Below are 25,385 nucleotides of genomic sequence, written 5' to 3'. Positions count from 1 at the left end.
AATCCCCCCACAATCCCACCAGCCGAACTAATCATCTGTTTTCATTCTTCTCGCTTCCTGCTAGTCTTTGCCCACATGTAAACATGATTTTTAGAGCTGTAATCAAGTATATGTGCAATTTGCTCGGCGTGCTTGACATTATATCATAGGCATTTTCTGTTGCTACACAGTCTGCATAATTATAATTTTGAGTGACTGTACGATAGTCCATCAAATTGACACAACGTAATTTACTTAACTACTCACTCTTGTTTCTAGGTTTTCTTTATTATAAACTACTCCACAATGATCATCTTGATTTTTATTGACTTTTCCCCCTTCTTTTGGATTATTTCCTTGGAGTCAAAAATTAGCATACTCTTTAAAAAATAAAGTCAATGTGAATGGATTCTGTTTTGAATTTTGTGACAATCAAAAATATGCCCATCCTTAGCTGCATTAACAGCAGGTGTGGCTTTCATGTGTTAGTATTTAGGTGTCTAACAACTCTGTGTCCTAGAAAGATATTCTGCACTCAATGAGCAATACTTTCTCAAAGAAAATAAAAAGAGAACTTTTTAAGAAGAGTAAAATAATTTTCAAGTCCTCCCACTAAAAAAAAGTTTTTTAAAAATTTTTATCTTTCCCTTTTTAAATCTGCCACATTCACCTCGTATACTCCATGGATATGGGTTTTTAAGTAGGAGGTTGGGATCATTGGATTTGTTACTCAAGCAGATCTCTTTGTCCCCAACATGGGGGACCTAGACAGAGTGGAGGCATAGCAGGGGTCTGGTTGGGAGACCCCAGCAATAGTCCAGGCAGAATGGCATGAGGAGATGAGGTATGCATGGCAGGTGGAGCAGGGATAGCCAGAAAGGAGTGAATGCAGGTGACACTTCTCGGAAGATCAAGTAGGAGGGTGGATTAGACAGGTACACCTGTTTGCCAACTCTTTGGAGATTTTCAGAAGAATGATCCTGGCCCAGGCTCAGGCGTCGGAAAGATAGACACTTGTCAGCTCGGAGTCATTTGAGGCACTCCCAAATCTCTGAGCTCACCTGCCCAAAATACCTCCAGAGAGAATTGTTCGTGGAAGCTGACATCTACCTCTCCATCAGCCTCCAGTTTCAAGGCAACCTGCTCCTGAATGAATTAAACACCATGACATTTTCCATAGTGTGGTACTGAGGCTGCTGAGTGGTCATGGTAAGTCAGTTGATCTTGCCAAGCCTCAGTTTACTTAGCTGTCAAATGGGATAATAAAGACCATCCTACCTGTTTCACAAGTTGTTTCTGAGTATCACGTGAAATCATGTACATGAGTCTCTTTGTAAACTCTTATGCACTACACAGATGTTGGATGGAGGGGTAAGTAGAAAGGGGAGGCAGGAAGGGATCAAATCACCAGCTGTTGCTGACTGGTAGAAAGCAAAGCCTTAAATGAATGGGACATGGGACGGTACATTTTGATGAGTGTGCCTGAAGGGTTGTCTTAATCTGCTTGGGCTGCCATAACAAAACACCACAGACTAGGTGTTTAAATGAAACATTTATTTCTGAAATTTCTAGAGGCTGGGAAATCCAAGGTCAAGCTACCAGCAGATTCAGTTCCTGGTGAACTTTCTTCCTTGCAGACAGCTACCTCTTGCTCTGTCCTCATGAGGTGGACAGAGTGGGCTTTGATGTCTCTTTCTCTTCTTTTAAGGACACTAATCCCATCATGAGAGCTCCACCCTCATGACTTCTTCCAAACCTAATTAATTACCTCCCAGAGCCTCTACTTCCAAATGCCATCACAATGGGGGGTCAGGGATTCAACATATGAATGTGAGGGGGACACAACATTCAGTGGAGGATAGAGCACTGACAGGAACACACCTAAACAGGGGGCTGACAGGGGGCTGAGAACAAGAGGATGCCAGAGGATGGTGAATGAGTGTGAGTCCTGCCTCTGTCACTTTCTAGAACTGCACAACACGGACAGGTTACTAACTTTGTCACACCTCAACTGCTTCATCTACAATGAAGACTCATTCATTCACCAAATATTTTATTGAGTAGCTACTATGTGTCAGGAACTGTTCTAGGTGCTAAGGATTGAAAGATGAACAAGACACGCCAAGTCTTGTGAAGCATCCATCACTGTGGGATGTGCCCTGAGGAGTAAAATGGTCCTGTAGGGGTGCCCTGAGGAGTGCATGGTGTAACCTACATGGCATGGCTTTTTATTTTTTTAACGTTTATTCATTTTTGAGAGACAGAGAGAGAGCATGAGTGGGAGAGGGGCAGAGAGAGGGAGACACAGAATCCAAAGCAGGCTCAGGCTCTGAGCTGTCAGCAGAGCCCGACGCGGGGCTCAAACTCACAGACCGTGAGATCAAGACCTGAGCTGAAACTGGAAGCTTAACTGACCGAGCCACCAAGGCACCCCTAGCATCATTAGCTTCTATTGTCATGTTTCATCATTTTTCCTGGGGTTGGTCCTCTTAAGACGTTATATGAATTGAACAAATGAGTAGAAATCAGGGGCATTAACCCAGAGGTCCATTCATACATTCCTCTGTTTGTATTTGCTGTTGTGGATAGAACTTGTAGGGTCACCCCCATACCGCTCATTTCACTGGGTAGCCAATATCTGTGCTGTTTAACCATCCATTCTCCGGACTCCCTTCAATGAGTCCAGAAGGGCATTGCTTATTTAGGAAATGACATGTTCCGAGTTATTAATACACTCCAAATATTAAAATTTCAGTCGAAGCACTGGGAAAATCATGGCAGGATCATAATTTAGGAAGGCCAGGTGGCTAATGAATGCTTGGTGCCCAGGAATATCTTGATTCCTCTGCCCCTCTCTCCCAATTAACAAAGGCGCTGATGATCTCAGGGCTGCTTCTGGCCAGCTGGGATAAATCAGCCCGCTGGCAGCTGCCCAAATGATGTATTTTAAGGGCACGGGCCATGTGGCTCTCTATTGCAAAGCAATTGGGGTCACTGTGTTTGCATATGGATTAACTTGCTGTGCAGGGATCCTACCCACTTACTGTGCCCGCTGTGAGTTGACACGCAATAACTATTCAGCAATGATAAAGAGGAGGCAGACCTAATGACCCTTCAGAATGCCCCCATCTTCATTTCTCTCCATTCCTATTTTTATGACTTTCAGCAAAGAGAATGCAATTGGCTTTCCCTATCTATTTTCTCAGCCCCTATTCTTAGAAAGACTTTCCCACAATTGACAGAAAAAGGTGTCTGGATGAGTATGGATGAAAAAAACCATAAAGATCCATACAGATAGGACTTGAAAATTACCAGCCTGGCCCATTTTCCTTAGTGACTCCATGGCAAGATATGTTGAAGTTATAGTCATTTTGAATAAACTGTTAATTGGATGAGCCATTCTCCAGGGGGACCCCAGGGCAAATCCCAGTGGGCTCAAGTGGTAATTGCTCTGTTGTGAACAGTCTAGAAGTTCCTGAATATTTTGTCTCCATTCCCCTGAGCAATCAAGTGTGACACAGAGGAGATGACTAACTTAGACCTTATTTAGCCATTCAATAAACTTTTATCAAGGACTACTGTGTTCAACACACCATACTGAACATTGGAAAGGGCCCAAGTCTGTATAAGACAGTCCCTAGTAAGCCAGAAACTTGTTGTCTTATGAGAGGGATTAGGAATTCTTCACAAAATAATCAGAACACAAGGTCATACAGTTCATGTGCCAATCTTTCTGTGATTCTTGGGATCTGTGATCACAGGTCCCAGATTTTCTGGGCTGGTTCTGATACTTCATGTTCTATGTCACTATCCCCCTAAATCTCCAATAGTCAGAACCCAAGCTACATATCTCAGACTACCTCTTCTATCTGGAAGTAAGGCAGAAATCCTCTGTTCAACTATGAGTTTGGATTTTTAGCTGAAAATGGCGGTCACTGAACACAGGAGTAGCTTATACCATAAGGTTACTGACCATTTATAATTCTGCAACAAGCAATTAATGAGGAGCGTGAGCCTTTTCAGCAAGGTTTTCTGAACCATGACTTAGCAAATGTTCTTGATATGGCCCTTGCACTGTTTTTCTTTTCATTTATTAATTAACTATGCATCTGTCGAATGAACAACAGTGAATAAGACACAGTCCTGACCTCTCAGAGGCTTACGTGACAGTCTAGCAGAGAAAACAGACCAAAAAAATAGGCAACAATACAACTGGGGAAATGGCCAGAGGCTCATGTATGCTTTAAAGGAGTTTAGACCTTGCTCTGATGGCATTGACAGCCACTGCGAGGGCCCTATGCAGAGGTGTGAAGGGTTAGGAGTTGCCCTTTGCAAAAGTTGATCTCCAGATGGTACAGAGGTACAGAGAGATGGATGAAGGCAGGGTTGGAGGGAGGCAGGCCAACAAGGAGAACCGTCTCATGTTCTCCCAGGGATTACTGCCACATAAAGCTCCATTGGGAGGGGCCTCAGTTCATGACATTGGGAGGCTGAGATGGAGCCAACAAGCCAAGAAATAGCCACCTGGAGGGATGCAGGAGGCTGTAGCTCCAATGATGTATACACAGTTCTGTACCACTACCCTCTGCGCACTTTCTGTACACTTTGACATTTGGCTGAGGAGAAGGAGGCAGCGTAGGGATGAGCAGTTAAAGATAACTTGGATGCTCAGTAGGTTAAGCATCCGACTTCAGCTCAGGTCATGATCTCACGGTCCGTGAGTTCGAGCCCCGTGTGGGGCTCTGTGCTGACAGCTTGGAGCCTGGAGCCTGCTTCAGATTCTGTGTCTCCCTCTCTCTCTGCCCCTCCCCTGCTCATGCTCTGTCTCTCTCTGTCTCAAAAATAAATAAAAACATTTTTAAAAAATGTAAAGATAACTTGGATGGAGGGGAGCTGGGTGGCTCAGTTGGTTAAGCATCCAATTTCAGTTCAGGTCATGATCTCGCAGTTCGTGGGCTCGAGCCCCATGTGGGGCTCTGTGCTGACAGCTCGGAGCCTGGAGCCTGCTTCAGATCTGTGTGTGTGTGTCTTTCTCTCATAACTAAATAAACATTAAAAAAAATTTTAATAAAGACAACTTGAAAATTAACCTAGCTGTGTGGACTGACACAAATTTGTAAGGCTCAAAATTGGCTAAGCTAAAGGGAAAAAAGCCTGCTTTGATAATCCAAAAAGGCAGATAATAACTTAATCCCTGGTATTTAGCATTGGAAGAGGACATTTTTTTTCTGCAGTGCATCTACCATCAATGCGATGTTTTTATTATGCCAACAAGAAGACATTTGCTATGTTAACTCCAAACTGGCTGGATAGCAGAAAGTGAGAAAGGAGAAGTAAACAGGACCCATGGGCCAATCAGTTCATGAGCACAGGGATGTAGGGACTCTGGAATAATGCACAAAAAATTAATTGCTTATGATAGCTTTACATCAATGTCCTCTTAGTCTCCCTAAGTTGTGGACGTCAGTGTCACCATCAGAAAATTCTACAGAGACTCCCCACTGCCTGTGTGAAGTAATTCTGTGTTAGTGGCTCTGTGGGACCCCCTCTTTTATCTTTAACTAGTTGTCTCTAAGCTTCCCACCTTCTCCTCCTAAATGCCAGTGTAAAGAAAGAAGTAGTGGCAGAAAGCTGTGTGTCAAAGCAGCTTGGGGGGGGGGGTGTGCCTGGGTGGCTCAGTCGATTGAGCATCTGACTCTTGGTTTCAGTTCAGGTCGTGATACTGTGGTTTGTGAGATCAGGCCCCACATCAGGTTCTGCAGTGACAGCTTGGAGCCTGCTTGGGATTCTCTCTCCCTCTCTCTGCTCCTCCCCAATTCATGCAGCACATGCACACTCTCCCTCTCTCTCTCTCTAAATAAACATTAAAAAAAAATAAAAGCAGCTGTGGTAACTGCTAATATTAGAGCTCTCTGCTGCTCTACATCCCTCTCCTGGAACAGGGAGTCTCTGTACATCTCCATTCCCTGCAGACAAGAGCTCTTTCTAGATCTCCATTGTCCATTCCAGGAATTTGTCTCACCACGCTCTTGGAACACAGCCTTTTTTTCTGAAGTTCACACATCCATCCATAACCCCTTTTTCACTCCCTCACCTCTGGCTAGGGAGCTGCATGCAGAACATTCTCCCACTTGCCCTAACCACCTCTGCAACTCCCTCTCCATTTTTCCTTGTCACATCCCTACTGGGCGTACTTACAAATTCAAAACCAACACTGATTCTGATGCCCTGACCTCAATATCTTCAAATCCTGGAAGTCATCACCCCCAACCCCGCTTTGTCATTAGGCCCACACTTTAGACCATGTGTCCCACCGGTCCACCTCTAGGATCTCCGGTCCTGAGAACCGGTCCACCTCTAGGATCTCAAAGTCTCAGTTCTCCCTCTCTGATTTTCTCCAGAGTTCCTCCTTCCCCTGCCCCTCAAGCCTCTGCCATCATATCAGGTCTCCCCTTTTCTCCCAGTTCATCAGCCCCTCCCTACTTCCCAGACCTCCCTTCCCAGCCCCTGACCTTTGGCCCTTCCGAAGGCCATCTTCCACACCCAGTGTGATTTTTTTTTTCAGCTCTACTGAGGTATAGTTGACACATAAAACTGTAGGCTATTTAAAGTGTACCTTGTGGTGATTTGATACGTGTATACATTGTGAAAGGATCCCCCTACCCCATCGAGTTAATTAACACGCTGTGATGGATAATTTTAGGTATCAGCTTGACTGAGCTTAGGGATGCTGAAGTGGCTAGTAAACATTTCTGCGTGTGTCTATCAGGGTATTTATGTAAGAGATTAGTATTTGAATGGGTAGACTGAGTAAAGATCCACCCTCTCCAATATGGGCGGGTGTCATCCAATCTGTGGAGGCCCAAATAGAACAGGTGGATGGAAACTGAGCCAAGACACCCATCTTCTCCTGCCCTTGGACATCTGCACTCAGGGTTCTCCAGCCTTCAGGACTCCAAACAGGACTTAGACCTGCTTCTCTGGGCCTCCAGGTTGTAGACAGAGAAGATGGCACCCCTTCTCCACCTCCATAATTATGGGAACCAATACCTCATGATGATCTCTTTCTATATACCTATACGTATCTTATTGACTCTGTTTCTCTGGAGAACGCTGGCTAATACACCCAATTACCCCAGCACCATCCAGTGCCCTCAGTTCCGCTCTGAGTTTGTTCGGTGCTGATGGAGAGTCTTGGCACCTTCATGTTCCCCAGCCCCAAATGATCATTGCTTTTGTACTCCGTATTGTATTTCTCATACAAATGCTATCAATGTCTCCCATACTTCACAAGCCCTGCTCAGTCCCCCGCCTTTCCATCTCAGCAGATGGTTCTCTCAGCCTCTTTACTGACACTAAGTGCATCTCTCCTTGAATTTTCAAAGCTCTTAAGCTTACTGGGCCCCAGACTCAGCCAGTGCTCCCTGCATCTAGCCAGTTGTTTGTGCTCAAAATATGGGGGTCATCCTGACATCTCCTTCTCCCACGCACCTCACACTCATCAATCTCCAGAGCTTGTCCATTCTAGTATGAAACAAATCTCAAGTCCCTTCCTTCCTTCTTTCGCAGCTCCATCATATATGACTTTTTTAGTCCTGACCACCATCATCTCACTTGGATGTCCAAATGATGTTTTTTAAAATGCAAACCCGATCATGCCCATTCCACTGTTTCAACCCCCTAATGACCTCCCTGTACTAAGAGGAAAATGCCCTTAGAAGACCTCATTTGCTCCTGGATCCTCATCTTCTGCCATTCTTTCCTTCACTCTCTACGATCCACGCTTTTCTTCTTTCAAATGGCAAACTCTTCACCACCTCATGGTAACATGCTGTCTTCCCACACTCCTATACCCATCTCCACCTAGAACATTCCTGTTTGTCTTTCAGTTCTCGGCTTAAATGTCACCTCCTCAGGTGCTGCCCCCCTTCTTCATTCAATGTAAAATAGATGTTTTAGTATCTTAGGAGACCCTGTACTTTTCTCTCATATTGTTTATCACAAATGCAGTGACACCATTATTTTGTAATTACCTGCTTAATGACTATCTTTTCCACTCCACTATAAGCAACTCAAGAGCAGGGACCCTAGCTCATTTGCCCATTGCTGTGTCCCCAAAGCTGGCACAGGGCAGAGTTGGGTCCTAATCTCCAAGGAATGAGCCTCTGAATCTGGTGAAGCAGGAGCAGGGGAGAGGGGAACAAGTCTGTGAAGTGAGGACCCCTTTGATCCCCTTCTCCACAAGCCTCCCACCCGGCTACTCCTCCTACTGTCGTCTCATCACTGCCCACCATCCTCACGGAAATATATTACTTTAAAATTGTTGAAAATATGCCACTTTAAGAGAATGTGCTCAGAGGATGCCATGGTCTCCCCGTGCACCCCTCACCCCCATCCCTCAAGCCTCAATCAGCCACTTCCTGTGTTCTGCCTGGCACATAGTGCGTCATTTGTTGTATGAATGAGATAGAAAGCTGCATTTTTCCCTCTCCTCACCCTTCCCTCTGGGTGCCTTTCCTCAGAGTCCACATGTCCCCAAACCGTCCAGATTAGTCCCATTAGTCTCTCTCTCCTTCTCAAGGTTTATCTTTTTGCTTGACCCATCTTTCTGTCCTCTCTGCCCCGTCCCTGTGGCCTTCAAAGGTCTTCCTAGCTGCGGAGCAGGGGGAGCAGGGAGAACTTCCTTGATCCTCCAACTCCCTTGATCCAGCCTCCTTATTTCATTTTCCCCTTAATGCCAAAGTTCTTGAAAGAACAGTCTCCAGGCGTTGCATGTCCTTCCTCCCCACCCCACTCCCGACTCACTGTTATTTATTATTTTATTCACTCATGTTTTGGAGAGTTAATACATGTTCACAATACAGAATTCAAAACATTCCAGAAGGCACACAACCAAGTATCTTCCTTCCATGGTGTCCCCAAGCCACATGGCTCTCCTCAGAGGCAACCCCCACTGTCAGTACCTTGTCTATCTTTCTGGAGAGCATATGCATACATATATTCTTGTTTGCATTTTTTATACAAATGGAGGCATTTATGCATATCTTCCATCCTTTGCTTTTTTTTCACGTAAAATATGTTAGGGGGTGTTCTACATCAGGAAATCCAAAGCTGCTCCCTTCTTTTAAATAGCTGCCAAGAGCCCTCTGTGAGGATGTACCACAAATTCTCTGCTGTGGACACCCAAGATGTTTCTAGTCCTTTGTTCTAATGAGCATGCTGCAATGAGTATCCTTGCATATCTAGGATTTTTCCACCCTTGCAAGTGCATGTGTGGGATAGATCCACAGAAATGAAATTGGATTTTGCATTTGGGAGTTAAACTGCTTTCCATAAGGGCTGTACCAGTTCACCCACCCACAGCACTGTATGGGAGGCCCTCTCTCTCCCCAGCCCAGCAGCTGCCAAATCCTACAGATTCTTCGTGGGCGTCTCTTCCATTCTTGCCACCTTCCCAGCCCTGCTGAGCCATGCTGACAAGCACTTCCTCCTGCTGCAGCTGGGCCCATCCAGTCTCCCTTGGCTCGGGAAACCTCAGTTCCTCCCTTGCACCCTCGCATGCGTTGCTCCCAGCAGAGGACTATGCACAAAGCTAGAACTCCATATGAATTAATGAAGCCTGGCTCCAAATGAGGCACTGTCATCCTAGTACTGGCAGATGGCATTTCCAAAGTGAAAAAATACTCTCCCCGTTCTGCTTCTTTAAAAAATACATGTTTTAGTTATTCCTTTGGACATAATGTTTTGGGGGGGGGTGCCCGCGTTGCCATTGTTGATTTGTTCTTTAACTTAGTCAACCAAATAGAAGGCACTCTTACTCTGATCTCCTCATCTCCTTCCCCCGAGTCCCCTCTGCTTGGCTTTCACCTTTGCTACCGCTGTACCCCCCTGCTAGACCTTCTCCTAGACCTCCTAGAGACAGGGGTGGCAAGGGCCATCTCCAAGGCCCTGCTCCATGCTCTAGTCCCAGGGGCCCTCCAGCGATGCCAAACTCTGCTCTCCATTCTGTCCTGTTCCACCAGCTCCCAGGGCACACACAAAGGCAGGAAATGGGCCTCCAGCTGGGTATCACAGTAGAGTCCTCTGACATTTTAGGAGATGCTTGGATGGTAAAAAGAGTCCTCGCATTTTCCCATTTCTTGAGATCGCAGGACTCAGCATTCCCGGTCTACCCATCCCTCCCCATCTCCACCCCACCGTGCCACACTCGGTGTTTGGGGCGGGGGCGCAGTAGACCGGAGAGAGCGGGAAGGGGGGACGTCCGGAATGCAGGACTAGTTCACACTGCTGCTGGGGCGGGAGAGGGAAGGGAGGAGAGAGGGCGAGGCGCTGGAAGGGGTGGGAACCGCGGGGCTGGCCCGAGCGGGACGGGGCACGCTGTGTGCACGCGCGTGTGAGCGGCGTTGAAATGCCCGGCGCTTTGGGGCAGCGGGACAGAGCCCAGGGCGCGCGCGGAGCCTCCCAGCGTCTCGCACCTCTGGCCACAGCTATGACAGAAAACTCCGACAAAGTTCCCATCGCCCTAGTGGGGCCTGACGACGTCGAGTTTTGCAGTCCCCCGGTGAGTACAGCTCCGAATCCCCGGTCCCGCTGCCGGGTCAGTGGACACGCAGGGCCGGGCCTTTGCGCGGGTGCCTGGATCGACTGCCCGGAGTCAGGGATTTGTGCCACCGAATGTGGGAGGTGGGTCCCCAAATATGCGCGTGTGCAGGGGGCCCGGGATCCGCAGACCAGTGGGAAGGGGAGCGTGGGCCGGGACCCAGGAGCAGGCGTACTGTGGCCGGCGGAGGGTGCAGAGCCGCGGGGCGATGGCCCTGCTCCGCCAAAAGTTTGCTTATCGTACATCCACGCTGAGTTCAAGGGACCTTCGGGAGGGAGCGCCGCGAAAGGGGGCACGCCGTCCCCCACCCCAGCCCCGAGTCCCAGGCGGCGCGGCGCAGACGTGACCCGTGCTCCCCCCACCCCCGGCCCCGGTCCTCAGGCGTACGCCACGGTGACCGTGAAGCCCTCCAGCCCCGCGCGGCTGCTCAAGCTCGGAGCTGTGGTTCTCATTTCGGGGGCGGTTCTGCTGCTCTTCGGGACCATCGGGGCCTTCTACTTCTGGAAGGGGAGCGACAATCACGTAAGTCCAGAGGGCGTCGCTCAGGAGTGCGGACCCCAGGGCGAGGGCGAGAGCGGGTGCGCGGGGCGGGGAGGCGCGCGGGGCCGGGAGGCGCGCAGGGCGGCGGGGTCCTCGCTGTTACCCGCACGTTCACCTCTAGGTGGAGCCAGAGCGCAGGGCCGGAGCAGGCGGCTCGCCCCAGCTGGAGCTTTCCTCTGGGTCCCCTCGGGGCACCTTCTCCCTTCTTCCCTCCTACACGGCCGGCCGCGCTGCTCTCTGCTCTTGGCTACTTTGTAGAAAAGCAAGTCAGGGTTTTAACAGAGAATATTAAAAGGTAGAGTAGCGGGAAAATCCATGGACAGGTAGGGGAAAGCCATTTTCTGCCGGTCTCAGCGGATCGCTTGCAGTCGTGTGACTGTGTGACTGTGGGTGAGGCACCGCACCCCTCTGGCCTCATCCCTTGGGTTAGAAATGGAATTCAATGATCTGTAGGACCTCTCCCAGCTGAGAAGGGCTGTGACTTTAAGAACCTAGGACAAAGATAGTGGAGTAACATTCAGACCCAGTATTGGGGATGAATCTGAATTTTCAGGAGTTTTTGTCTGTTTATTGCATAAGACCTATCCATGAATGCTCCCTTCTCTCTTGCCCTAAGGAAAAGAAATTCCTTAAAGGTGGCAAATCTCTTTAAAAATCAATTCTGGCCTAGTCACGTGTGATTTAACGGCAAATGTTTCACTAACTGCTGTCCCACTTTCTTTGTATGTAACTATTTTATAGCTCCACCATCTCTCAAGGAGTATAAAAACTGCTTCTAGCTTGACTGGGCAGAGTTCCAGGGTGTTCTCTAAATACTCTGAATTTTGTTCACCTATGTAAAGGGGGATATTTTATCTTGATGACCATTGCCAGGCCTGGTATAAGCTTATTTCGACTAATGGAAAAGAATTCCATCTCCAGGGTGCACACAAAGGGCTGTTTCTTAATCACTTCCCTCAGAGGAGCTGTGAGCTGTGGCTGCTGTTTGCGGGGGGAACCCCCCCCAACCATGAAACTCAAAGCATGAACGAATTCCAGTACTTAGAGAAAATGGTGCTGAAAGCAATTCAACCATTTTACACATCACATCTTCTGCAGTCACTGCATAATTTGTATTTTTAACTCAAATGCCTACTGTAGATAATCATGCCATTTAGCGCTGAGTCTGTTTTAGAGACTATATCAAATTTACTAGCATCGATTTGTAAGATCAGAATTGCACAGTATTTTTGTGTGTATTTGAAAAGTGCTGTAATGTATTTGTATTTTAAATAGAAAAGTTAGGCCAAATGCTCATGTTTGAAAGCAGCAAATCTGAACAGGAGAACAATTTCAAGATCTACATCTCCATTAATAGCAGGGTTTCTGATTGTCACCCTTTGGGAAATTGTATGGTATTCGAATGTAAAAGCTGTCTTTTCGATGACAGAACCTCAGTGGTACAGGTCATTTGGAGATAAAAATAGCTTTGCTTTTTGGAGGGTAAAGATTTTAGGCATGATGTATATTAAAATGAATACCATTTGGCATTTAATTATTCAAGGCAAACACAACTAACTGACAAGCTTCCAAAAAGAGAGATGGAGTGATCATACTGACTAAGTAGGGCTCCTTCTTTTCATCTTCTACTTTACCCCAAGAGTCTGGTCCAAGAGAGCAAGCAGTATTAAATTCTAAGAATACAGAGGAATAGTGAATCACATTTTCTGGCCAAAAATGAAGTTATTGCTATTTCCTCTACAGGCAGAAGAATGAAGAAAATCATGGTAGACATTTTTTTACTCCCAAAATTTTTGGCGCTGATCTATCTCACCCAAGTCTGAAAAACAAATCACAAAACACAAAATAGAGTATGTTTGGCACCATCTATGCATAGTACATGCACAGGGCCACTTTCCCTGGAAGTGTAAATAGCCCAGACATAATGTAATCCAGAAAGGTAAGTCTCTGTCAAACAAAAAGATATCCCCCACCAAATGGACTGCCCACTCTTTGGGGATCATCCATGCCTCTGTTCTTCTATATTAGCTTATAGAGGAGAACCAGCTGTAATTCACCTCCTATCCCTTTCATATGGGTAAATCCCCTAAGGACAGGTTTACTGGAAGTCAGCTGCAGGACTGTGGAAACATCAGAGTGCTAATAACTGGGAACAAGGGACGGAGCTCAAATTTCGAAGCCAGGTCTCACCCACGTTATCATAAACGGAACAGGCTTTGAAATCTGGGATAGCCTCGCCTATATGAGATAGCTGACCATCCTACCTTGTGGGATGAGGGGATGAGATCATTGCTTGGGGCCTTTGTTCTCAGACTGATTTTCCCAGATACTGTCCCAAATGTTATGTAATTCATCTTATAGAACCCAGACGTCATTAGAAACTCATTAGCAAATATTCTTGGCTATAAAAAGCACCATATTGAGCAGAATTTTGGCAAACAATAACCTTCATTGTACTTAGAAAATGCCCCACAGCTCCACCGGCTCAGAGCAGACAAGGTGATTCCTGCTCCACCAGCCCAGTCTCCTTCGGAGCATAGGGCCCAGTACTTTGGAAATAACTGTGGACTGTTTACCCTCCTGCCATTCCCTTCAGGAGGGCACAGACCTCTCACTGCTGCCCCATGGAGACAGTGTCCTCCTCATAAAGAATGGGCTAAAGCTACATTACAAATGACCCGGGACACCTGGGTGGCTCAGTTGGTTAAGCGTCCCAACTCTTGATTTCGGCTCAGGTCATGATCTCACCGTTGTGAGACTGAGCCCTGCATGGGGCTCAGTGTGGCGTGCAGAGCCTGCTTGGGATTCTCTCTCTCTCTCTCTCTCTCTCTCTCTCTCTCTCTGTCTCTCTCCCTCCCTCCCTCCCTCTGCCCCTCCCCCTCATTCTCTCTCTCTCTGTCAATTAGTTAATTAATTAACCTAAATAAATAATAAAAAAACAAATGATGCAATACCTGTGTCTAGTTAGGGAGCTTCTGCTGGCACAAAGGTAGTGGGGTGGTGGTGGAGGGAAGTAAAATTAGGACCACAAACCACTCTCCTAGTGTTAGAATTTTGTCTCCTTAAGATCTGCTAAGAACTTACAAACTGTCCATTTCTGAGATCTTGCATTGCCTTAATAGTAAAAGCTTATGTGCAATGCTTTCTCTCTCTCCCTCTCCCTCTCTCTCTCACACACACGCAAACACACACACACACACACACACACACACACACACACACACAGCCTCTTACTGCATGAGTGAAGGATGCTTGTGGCTGGAACTCCCACAAATGTTGTCTGCTATACTCCTTTTGACAGTCATCCTTAGCCCATGTGAACAGTGGCTGCTCAGAGAGCACAGGGACAGAACAGAGCCTGCTTTCTAAACCTTACCTGCAAAAAGCACGGACCCAGCCAAAGAAAACAGGTTTCCCAAACTGGGCTGATCAGAAGGACCACCTGAGATGCAGAGTGAACACAGGCTGGTGGGCGCTGCTCCAGCCCCCCTAAATCAGAAACTCCAGAAGTGGTTCTCAGGATCAGGCAAGCCCGGAAGACAGTGTGCTGCAGGGATCGAAGTTCACCAGGATGGAAGGAAGGGCGCTGACCCACGGTTAGCTGAAACAGTGTGCTGGTATCTTCTGTTCCGCTGAATGAAGGCCGGTGCCCGAAAGGGTACTGGCTAGCCAAGCCATTTCTACTTCTCTGCTGGTAAAATAAAACTGTGTTCCATGGGTCTTGTGATAATGAGTTTTCTACAAGTAATGATCCAGTAATATCAAATACTTCTTCCAGTGTTTGTCCATGTAGCCGTCTTTCTTCATAATGATGGAGAAAATTGGACTTGAATTGAATCTGAGCTATTTGCAGTTCTGACCTACTGGCCTGACACTAAATAGCAAGTGGCTCTCATCAGTCCTTAGTCCTTCCTCTTTAAAGATTTTATATCTTGTATGTTATATATAAGATATATATGTATGTATACACACACACACACACACACACACACACACACATATGCTTCTAAGTCAGAAAAATAAAGAGGAAAGATAGGGGAAGGGGAGGAGAGGGAAGGGGGAGGAAGGGAAGACAAGACCCACCCACTACTCCACAACACAGAGAAAGTTCTAGCATGGCAGCAGCATACTGAGCAGGAGCAGTGTGTAAATTATTTTTTAAGTTAGTATACTAACAAGTTGTCTAAACTAAGAGAGCCCTTTGGACCATGTAATTTAGTCATAAACTAAAAATATATATATTTTTCATGGAGTTATTTTTCTTAAGATCTTACTTAAAAATCCAAAACATAAAAGAGACAACAAGCAGAGCCACCTAGTTAAATTGCAGATGAACAGGAGAGAAAGGACCACATCACAGCCCCACCTGCTCTGCCACCCTCACCTGTGGGCCACTGCTGTGAAACCTCAGAGCTCCAAGGACACAAACGAGAACCGTCTATGAGGGCCAACTTCATTTTATGCCCAAAGCAACTCTCAAGACCCAGGGATAAGTGGGGTGGCCACTTGTTTTTCTGATTCCTGGGCCAGTGCTCTTTGCTGAGGCCAAGTCTCCGTCCCTTCTTCCCCGACACGTCTCATAACATAATGCCTTACAATACCATATGCCTGTCCCATAGTCATTAAAATGACTAACTCCCACTTTGAGCTGAAACAGATGTGCACACTGACCTTGCACTCCACAAATGCTGTTCTGCCTGTATCAGGCATATCCCAGTCCTGCCTGCAGTCCTGACTATATACCATACTCCGTGCCCAATCTTAACCAATGGATTTTTAAAAACCTTTCAAATTGGGGCACGTGGGTGACTCAGTCGGTTAAGCAACTCAGGTCATGATCTCACTGTTCGTGAGTTGGAGCCCCGTGTCAGGCTCTGTGCCGACAGCTTGGAGCCTGGAGCCTGCTTTGGATTCTGTGTCTCCTTCTCTCTCTGCCCCTCCCTCGCTCACACTCTGTCTGTCTCTCTCTCTCAAAAATAAATAAACATTAAAAAAAATTTTTTTTAACTTTCAAATTGAGGCGCCAGCTACAGACTTGTTAACAATCCAGTTAACCATTTATCCATCGATGGGTCTTAACTCTGGCTGCAAAGTAGAGTTGACTCAGAAAAAGAAAGATCTGTGTCCAAGCCCCATCCCCGCAGGTTTTGATTTGATTCTTTCAGGGGAAACGCGTGCATGGTAGGTGGAGACTCTCCTCAGATACTTTTATATGCAGCCAGGACTGCAAATCACTGAGCTATTTGAATTAGTATTAGAGACTACCAAAGATTTTACTTTGAAGGTATTTTTAAAGAAACCATTGTATTAAGTGATGGGTGTATGGATGAAGTCCTCATATCTAAATCTGTTACTACTAGCGATGATTCAGTGTATCTCTAACAAATGTGATAGCTACTTCATATACTGCAGGTCTAAAGATAAGCCCTGAATTGCCCTAAAAGGAAAGCATCACTGACTCCTATGTTCACTTCCAGATTTACAATGTCCATTATACCATGAGTATCAATGGGAAATTACAAGATGGGTCAATGGAAATAGATGCTGGGAACAACCTGGAGACCTTTAAAATGGGAAGTGGAGCTGAAGAAGCAATTGAAGTTAATGATTTCCAGAATGTAAGTATATGTCACACATTTAGAGAGTTAAACCAGGCAAGTCCAGAAGACTTTCCTAATCCCCAGAGAAGCAGCATCTCACACACATCCCAATGTAACCGTTCTTTATGGCAGTCATGGTGCCACTGACCCCCATGCATATTCCCTCTGAGAAAGGCCCACTCTTTGTCCTTTATATTTTCAGAATGAAAAACACAACACCTTGGCACTGAAAAGAACAAGTTCTTAGAACTATGTAAAGTCTTGGCAGAAGGACTTGAAAGAGCTATTTCTTTCCAAGCAGCTTTCTATAACATGATGAATAAAAGACTCAGTATCCTAGAATGTTGCAAAGTCTGAAATGTGAACTTAGAGACAAGAGGCAAACTGTAATGACTTAACAATCTTATCAACAACAGGTGGGATCTATTTACATACTTTGCTCAATTCTTCAGATTTCCCATTTCACCCAGAAAATTAGCATGGCGTAATTCCCCTATTATAATCCTATGTTTTCTGACCGTGGCCAATTACTGATAAAACATTCGCGTCTGCTTTGAAAGGGGAGAACACATTTGTTTTCAAAAGTTCAATTTGCAGGCAATTTAGCCCTCACGCTTTGTGCTTCAGTGGACATCTGCATCACAGTATCGTTCCTGGCCCTCTTTCCTGTTGGCCATAAATATCTTCTTCTCTTCCTGTTCTAAGACGGGGAGGAGGCATCACTGTTTGTGTTCTCCCGTTAAATCTGTAGATGGAGTAGGTGAGACTCCATAATGAAAAAAGGCACTTGAAAATAATGTCTCTTCTGATAGTTTATTGGCCTGCACACATCTCATCGACCCACCTTGTGCCGATTGATGAGAAAAACCAGAGATGCTTTTCATTTGAATGAAAGAACTCCCTTTGCTGATGCCAAAAGGCATTTCACAAGTCCTACTGAATACCAAACAGATGCTAACCTTTGGACTCCCGTGCTGTTAGGTATTGCTCCTGACAGAGACTGGCTCTGCTCTGCCTGGGGAAGGGGGAGGGGGCGGGCTCTGGAGCCCTGTATGTGACCGGTGTACTTCGTTTAATCAGAGCTTTGCAAATGGTTCTGGTCAGTGCAGAAAGATAATTTCTCTGGGCCTATTAAAGGCTTTTACTGCCAGACCCAGGACAAGGCAAAAGCATTTTTTCTTTGTACTACTCAATGTAAAATGATAAAATGTGACTCCCACACACACATCATTCAATCCAGAACAAAATTGAATACCTATGATGTGCCACAGTATCAAGATATGCAAAGGTAGCTTCACAGATGAATGAGAAAAGATCCATCTCTCTCAAAGGGGCATGAATCAGGAGTATACTTTTAAAATATTTTAATCCCAGGCCTATATTTCTGTTTTATAATCCTCTGGTTCTAATAATGGTATTGATTGTGTTTTGTTCTCATAAGCCAACAGGGCCACAAATATTTTATAAGCTGATCAATTCTCTTTGATAGCTTCCACATTTCTCTAAGTCAGAACTGGTGAGTAGGACATTTTTTTGATGGATAGAACCTGTTATGGGTTTAAACAAGCCTGGACTTTTGAAAACACATGAATCAGCCACTATGGTACTAGCACTATTACTTTCTCCTATACATTAAACCAACAGTCAGATCCAAGAGGTGTTTATTTTTCAGGGCCTACTGTGTGCATGGGACAGTATGAAGCATGAGGGATGCAAAGATGACTGATACCTGCTCCCTCCCTCCTGGACCTTACAGTCCAGGCCAGGGTGCGGGGGGGGGGGGGGGGGGGTGGGGGGGGCGCAGACATTCTTCACAGAAGCGACTTCGGGTCAGCCTGGGAGATGTGCTGCCACAGAGCTATAAACGCAGTGCTGTGGGTCACAGAAGGGGGCAGTTGCGTGCACTGAGGGCATTGAAGCAGGTTTTACAGAGGTTGTGACAGTTGAATCAGGTCTCGAAGAATGATTAGGATTTCAACCAGCAGAGAAGTAGAGACTCAGAGGAATACTGAATACAAATGCACAGGCCTGCTCTTGAGTTCTAAGTAGCCCAACATGGCAGAATGGTGGGGAAGGGGAGCAGAGGCAGGGGCCAGATGAGGAAAGGCTCTGAACTGTAAGGGAACAGTCTCCCCTGGTAACCTAGGACCACACCAAGGTTTTAGTAGAGCCAATAGGAAGAAAACCCTCCTGAGAGGGAATAGCACTGAACAGAGGACTCCAGTCTCCATAGTGTGAAAGAAAAATCATTCAGGGCACTTGTTAAAGAAGGGAAGAGGACCATGTTCAAGGGAAGCTACTACAGTGGGGTTTTATAGTAGGGGAGAGAGATTGCGTTCAACTCTGAATACCGTAAGGAAAAGGGGCAATTTATAGCCAAGGAGCAGAGTGGGGATATCAGTGGATAGAAAGTTACTAAGAGGTACAGTAGTTTTTTACTAAACCGAACCAACAGGATTTTTTTGAAGCCAAGCCAAGGTGATCAGATATCGAGGCAGACTCAGCAGGATACTTGCTAAAACTGGAATAAACTGGCCAAGACAGAGCCCACAGTCAGGGCCTAGGCAAAAAGAGGACTCAGAGGAACCTGACTAGAGTTGGGTCAAGGAAGGTCTTCGTCAGTACCCCAAGGAATACAAAAAGGGGTTTGTTCAGAGTGCGTGAGTTACGTTCTAAAAAGTTTTGCCCTCAAAAGTATCAATGCTATTGGTTTAAGCCAACCCTTTCAGACTTAATGACTCATCTATATAATAATAACCCTGGTTAGAAATTAAGATAGAATAAACTGATATGTATATACAAGTGTTCGCTACACAATTTCTTTTAACTTTGTGTATATTTGAAAGTTTTAATTTACAAAGCTAGAGAAAAATAAAATAGCATACCCTACCTCACAGATAGGTAGGTTAGTGATTTCAAAAATCGACATAACCCTTCCTCAAAAAATTAAACATAGAAATACCATATGATGCAATAATTCTCATGCTGAGTATTTACCCAAAGAATACAAAAACACTAATTCGAGAAGATACATGCACCTCTGTGTTCACTGCAGCAGTATTTACAATAGCCAAGATATGGAAGGAACTCAAATGTCCATCATTAGATGAATAAAGAAGATGTAGTACAGATCAATAGGCAGATTAGATAGATAGATAGATAGATAGATAGATAGATAGATAGATATAAAGTGGAATATTACTCAGCCATAAAAAGGATAACATCTTGCTATTTTCTACAACATAGATAGATACCTAAAGGGTATTATGCTAAGTGAAATAATTCAGACAGAGAAAGACAAACACCATATGATTTCACTTACATATAGAATCTAAAAAACAAATGAATAAACAAAAAGTAAAAAACAAAAAGCAGAATCAGACCTATAACTACAAAGAACAAACTGATGGTTTCCAAAGGGAAGAGGGATAAGGGGTTGGGCAAAATGGGTGAAGGGGAGTGGGAGATTCAGGCTTCCAGTTATGGCATGAATAAGTCATGGGGATGAAAGGCACAGCATAGGGAGTAGAGTCAATGGTATCGTAATAGGTTGTATAGTGACAGATGGTAGCTATGCCTGTGGTGAGCACTGTATAACGTATGGACTTGTTGAATCGCTATGTTGTACACCTGAAACTAATGTCACATTGCGTGTCAACCATACTCAAAAAAAGTTTAAAAAGTCAACATGGCTCCCAACTAAAACAGAAAAGTAAAACCAGAGTAACTTATAGTCTAACTTGGACTTCAATATGTTCATGCTCGGCCTGACGAACTCAAAAACATCCTGAAGTCAGATGCTTGCTCCCATAGGTGAATTGCTGTCAGTGCCGCAGCCTAAAATGCAGACTGATTTAAGCGTGTGTTGGCAGATTAAATACCAGCCTGTTTTCTCAAACAGTGAGCAAAACTACCATCTTCTCTCTATTTTCATAGTAATTGCATTCCTAAGAATGTCATCATCATACATGGAAACTTTGCCAAAAGTCGCTTTGTCTTTATACGTAAAAGGGTGTTCGAGTGTAGGCACAGATACTTACAATCACGTTTTTCCCCCAGGCCCCAGGGCAGTCAGGTCTTCGGGGCTTCCCTGGGCTCTCTGGGGCCCAGCATCCCTGGGCTCTGCCTGAGGAAGCCCAGGAGAGCCCCAGTCTTTGTGACAACTCAGAACTCCCTGAACGATTTCTAAAGTGCCCTCTTGGGAACTTGTTGGGAACTTCTGGTTGAAGCCACAGAAATCCTATGAGATCCTCTAGAAAGAAAAACTGTGCAGCTACAATGAGATTGCCTGACTCTTAATTATTAAAAGAATGTGAGAGCATTGGACTCTTCCCTCATTATCTTTGTTAGCATATTTCTTCATTATCACCAGCTTCTGAGGCCTTGTTTGTTTGCAGAAGCAGGAGGTTCGCTTGGCTTTCTTGTGCTTTTCCATTCCTGCTGTTTAATCTCTTCAAAGATCTGGCTGCGTGATATGGATTTGTAGCCAGACAAGGTGTTTCAGACGTGTGAATTCCTTCCCACAGGACCCATCCCTATGGGGCTTCGGCTCTCTTTGCAGTGTGTAGACTGTCAGAACTAACTCAACACGAGATTCACATCGGGGCTGTGAATCCTTTGACAGAATCAGCTCTCTCCTTGGGGGATATGGCGACGGTTATATGGTGTTTCCCCCTCGCACCTCACATTCAGAGGATATAAGGGTGTGAAGTGAAAAGGACATATGGCACGGGGGCAGCAGTACTCCCCCCCCCCCCCCCCCGCCTTCTGTTTTTCAAACCACGAGCCCTAGATGTGCATGCAGAATACGAGCAGCAGGTCTGCAGGAGAGAGCAGAGAACAGTGGTTCTCAAAACGTGTTCCCTAGGCCACCAGCAGCGGCAGCACCTAAGAGCTTATTGGAAGTGCAGAGTTCAGTCCCCACTCCAGACCTGGATCAGAATCTCCGGGGGCAGGGCCCAACACTGTTTTATTTATCAAGTCCTCCAGGTGATTTTGATGCAAGGGAAAATTGGTGAGCTGGTGGTATAGAAGAATCCTGGATTCAAAGGCTGTGTCTTAGCTCACGCACGCTGCCGTAACAAAGTATCATAGACGGAGTGACTTCTAAACCGCAGGAACCTCTCACAGTTCTGGAGGCTGGTTGGTCCAAAATTAAGGCACTAGCTGATGAGGGTCTATGGTGGCCCTAGTTTCTGGTTCATAGTTGGCCTGTCTTCTCACTGTGTCCTCACGTGGCAGAAGGGGGGTGAGGGAGCTCTCTGGGGTCCCTTTTATGAGGCACTAATCCCACTCACGAGGGCTCTGCCTTTAACTTCCCAAAGGCCTTACCTCCAAATACCACTGCATTGGGCGTTAGGTTTCAACATAGGTACTCGGGTAAGGGGACAAAAACAGTCAGTCTACAGCAGGTGGTTTCAGTCATTTAAGAATGTTGTCACCTTGAACAAGTTGTTTTCGCCCTAACGCGATGGTCCTCGACCCCAGGTTTACATTGTAACGACACAGGGAGCTTTGAAGCATCCCACTGTCTGGGCACTGCCCCAGGCCAGTGAAACGGGAATCTCTGGGGAGAGCCCCAGGCATCCATGGTTTTAAAATCTGTCCAGGTGGCTTTGGTGCAGTGAGTTGAGAAGTCGCACGGTAAACCTGGAGTCCCTCCTCCTGGAGAGTGAGGGGATGTTGCTACCACCGCTCTCTGGGTGAGAGGTGATGCTAAGATGAACATGTCACATGTGCGATCATGGCCAATTAGGCCACAGGGGAGAGCACAAGGAGCTTCAGGAAGAACGAGCCTTTCCTTCTCTGCTCTCTGCTCTGTCACCAGCATTTGCAGGGCTGCTGGCTCTCAGATTACCAACGGTGCGACTTGCCACGAGTGTCTTCTAGCATGACTTACATTTGACTCTGTTCTTCACCGAGGAGGGCAGTGTCCTGAGCCAAGCCCCGGAGGTTTCTAAATGCTCTTCCTCCCCCACTGTGCGGCACTGATGCTGGAACAAGGTCCTTATCTTCCTGACATTTGTCCCAACTGAACAGATTGACAAGTTGAGGGGTTTGGGTTTCTGTTGGTGTCTATGTTGTTCGGGCATAAAATCTGTAGGCCTTTCATACTGCTTTTGGCCACTCACTCGTCATGAAATTCACCAGCAGGGTGAAAGGAAACACTCTTGGGACAGAACGTACTGTTGTGCCTGATGCACCCGAGGTAGCATCGGCACCGAGCTGTCAGCCAACAACAGAGCCCCGTGGACGAGGTTTCCCTTAAGGCCAGGCCCTAGGCTGACAAGGAGACACTGTTTGTGTCACACAGGGGACAAGAACAAAACATCTGAGTCCTCAGGTAAGGTCTAGGAACAAAGGTCAGTTCCTGGTGTTGTCGAAGTGTTGCTATTTCCCTGGCTGGGTGACCTGGGAAAAATCGGAATCCATGGAATTAATTAATTGGGCCCCCATCTTTTGAGAACCTTCGTGGGATCACCAGAAAGATAAAAGATTCCGATGCCAATGTCAAAGAGGCTTATCATTGAGTGGGGCCAGGACCTTGACCAGGAGTGACCGCACAGGCACTGAGAACTAAGTGCCACAGGAGGGAATGAAGACTGGAGAGCTTACGGGAAATCAGGGTCAGAGAAAGCTGCCTGGACGAGGCAGCATTTCATCTGAGCCTGCTTGGGTTAGCGGAGCAATGACCATACTCCGTGTCAGTTCACATGCCCCTGACTGGGGCCTCCCCGACCACACTGTCAAAAGTACCACCTCTGTCATTCCTGTCTCACACTCTGCTGTATTTTTCTCCATAGCACTTACCACCACCTGACTTCCCCTCTGCCTTTTATTTTTGGTAAATAACACAACGAGGTAAGCTCTGTGAGTGCAGACATGCCATCTGTTCTGTTCATGCCCATACCCAGTGCCTGGAACAGTGCCCGGTTCGCGGTAGACACTCAACACATTGAGTAAATGAACCAATGGATAGATGGATGGATAAAATTTTATTTCCTAGGGCATCACCGGAATCCGTTTTGCTGGAGGAGAAAAGTGCTACATCAAAGCACAGGTGAAGGCTCGTGTTCCTGAAGTGGGCACCGTGACCAAACAGAGCATCTCCTCCGAATTGGTGGGTACCGCCCGCATGCTTCAGACAGCAAGGGGGTCTGGTAGGCATCATTTGAATCCACAACCCTTTCTGTCTCTCATTCCTGTATAGCTTTGTGACCAGAATACAGAGTCTATTCCTTCTCTGCCAAAGGAGTTGGAACTATTTTGGTCCTCCTTGGCGATTCCAAGCGATCATTCTTATATGACATGGTATACCATATATTTTTTAATGTTTATTTATTTTGAGAGAAAGAGAGAGCATGTGTAGGGGATTTGCAGAGAAAGAGAGAGAGGGAGAATCCCAAGCAGGATCCACACTGTCTCTGTGCAGAGCCCAATGCAGGGCTCAATCCCATGAACTGTGAGATCGTGACCTGGGGCGAGATGAGAGTCAGACGCTTAACCAACTGAGCCACCCAGGTGCCCCAGTAAACCATATTTTAAAGTGCATAAAAGGGCTCGGTCTTCACATGGCTCTCATTTGCCTAATGTTGGGGAACTATCCGATTAGTAATGAAAACAATACAAAGGACGTCTCATAACAGAATCTTCATTAGGGGCCTCAGGAGCCTTCTAGCCTCACTTCCAATCAGTGTGGGGTTCCTCCTGAAAATCTCCAATGCCTGTGCTGGAAAGCAATGACAGGGTGCTCCCTTCCCTGGGTGCCAGGCAACTTCCTGGGGAGGGGGACAGTTCAAACCGTTATGCTCTACACTGAGTTGAGCTGGCTCCCCTGGTTTCTTTCCCTTGGCTTGAGTTCAGCCCAGTGAAGCTCCTTAGCATGTATTGAATTCCTTTCCTACATGTCAGACTTGTGAGGATTTTAAGTATAATTTTCCCATTTATTATTAACAACTTGCCTCTGAGCCTGATTTTATAAAAATTTACTTTAAGAATTGCACAGAGTTCTAAAGACACATCTGATGTGTTACATTTATTTGATACTTTAGGGCTTATGAAGTGGTTCCACGTGTTATTGCCTTCCATGTGAGTTGTGGCAGGATATAGTGGGAAGAAAATAGACTTTAGAGTTAGAAAAATGTGGGTTCGAATCCCAGCTCTGACACTTGCTGTGGATGTGGCTTCAATTCCTTGGACCTCGGTTTTGCTATCTACAAACTAAGGGTCTGCATCCTGTCCTCGTGGCCCTAGAACCTACCGGATAATGACTACACGGCTGCTGCTCTAAATCACTAATTCCATTATGATCAGCTTTGGTCCTTCCTGTGTCCCCGAGAGGGAGGGAAAGCAAGCATCAGCTCCCTTAAGGCAAAAGAGGAAAACTAAGGGTAAGCAGAGGTGCCTGGAAACTGCCTGGTTGCTGTCATAGGAGCAGCAGGCGTCTCACAACAAAAGAAAACAAAAGCTAAAACAAACCGGTGAGTTTCTAAAGCTGGCTATCATGTCCCCAGTTTTCTCCTCTGCTCCCAGTTTCCCCATTCATCCTGTGAGACGGTTTCCAGACTTTCATTGCTCTAGTCGTTTGGCTGTGACCATATTCCAGTTTGTTCCTCAGGAGCTGTGCCATTCAGAACAGAATGCCATGCTCAGTGTGAACCCACTAG

General features: G+C 46.2%; 1 protein-coding gene across 4 annotated transcripts in view; it reads left to right on the top strand.

The window, feature by feature from the left end:
* Positions 1–10,341: 10,341 nt before the first annotated feature.
* CNMD (chondromodulin) overlaps positions 10,342–25,385 on the top strand; it is a 34,728-nt gene continuing 19,684 nt past the window's right edge. For 2 of the 4 annotated variants that reach the window (XM_040448591.1, XM_040448592.1), the window contains exons 1-4: positions 10,342–10,540; positions 10,961–11,101; positions 16,597–16,737; positions 23,726–23,839. In XM_040448591.1, the coding sequence (XP_040304525.1) occupies positions 10,388–10,540; positions 10,961–11,101; positions 16,597–16,737; positions 23,726–23,839 (549 nt within the window). In that variant the 5' untranslated portion in view covers positions 10,342–10,387. The remainder of the gene's footprint in view (positions 10,541–10,960; positions 11,102–16,596; positions 16,738–23,725; positions 23,840–25,385) is intronic. The other 2 variants (XR_005782467.1, XM_040448590.1) reach the window with 1 other exon arrangement.

Source organism: Herpailurus yagouaroundi, unplaced genomic scaffold, assembly GCF_014898765.1.
Source record: "Herpailurus yagouaroundi ecotype Mexico unplaced genomic scaffold, PumYag 197, whole genome shotgun sequence".
In the NCBI taxonomy this organism is placed as follows: domain Eukaryota; kingdom Metazoa; phylum Chordata; class Mammalia; order Carnivora; family Felidae; genus Herpailurus; species Herpailurus yagouaroundi.
The sequence above is the reverse complement of the archived record's forward strand: the minus strand, read 5'-3'. Positions and strand labels throughout refer to the sequence as shown.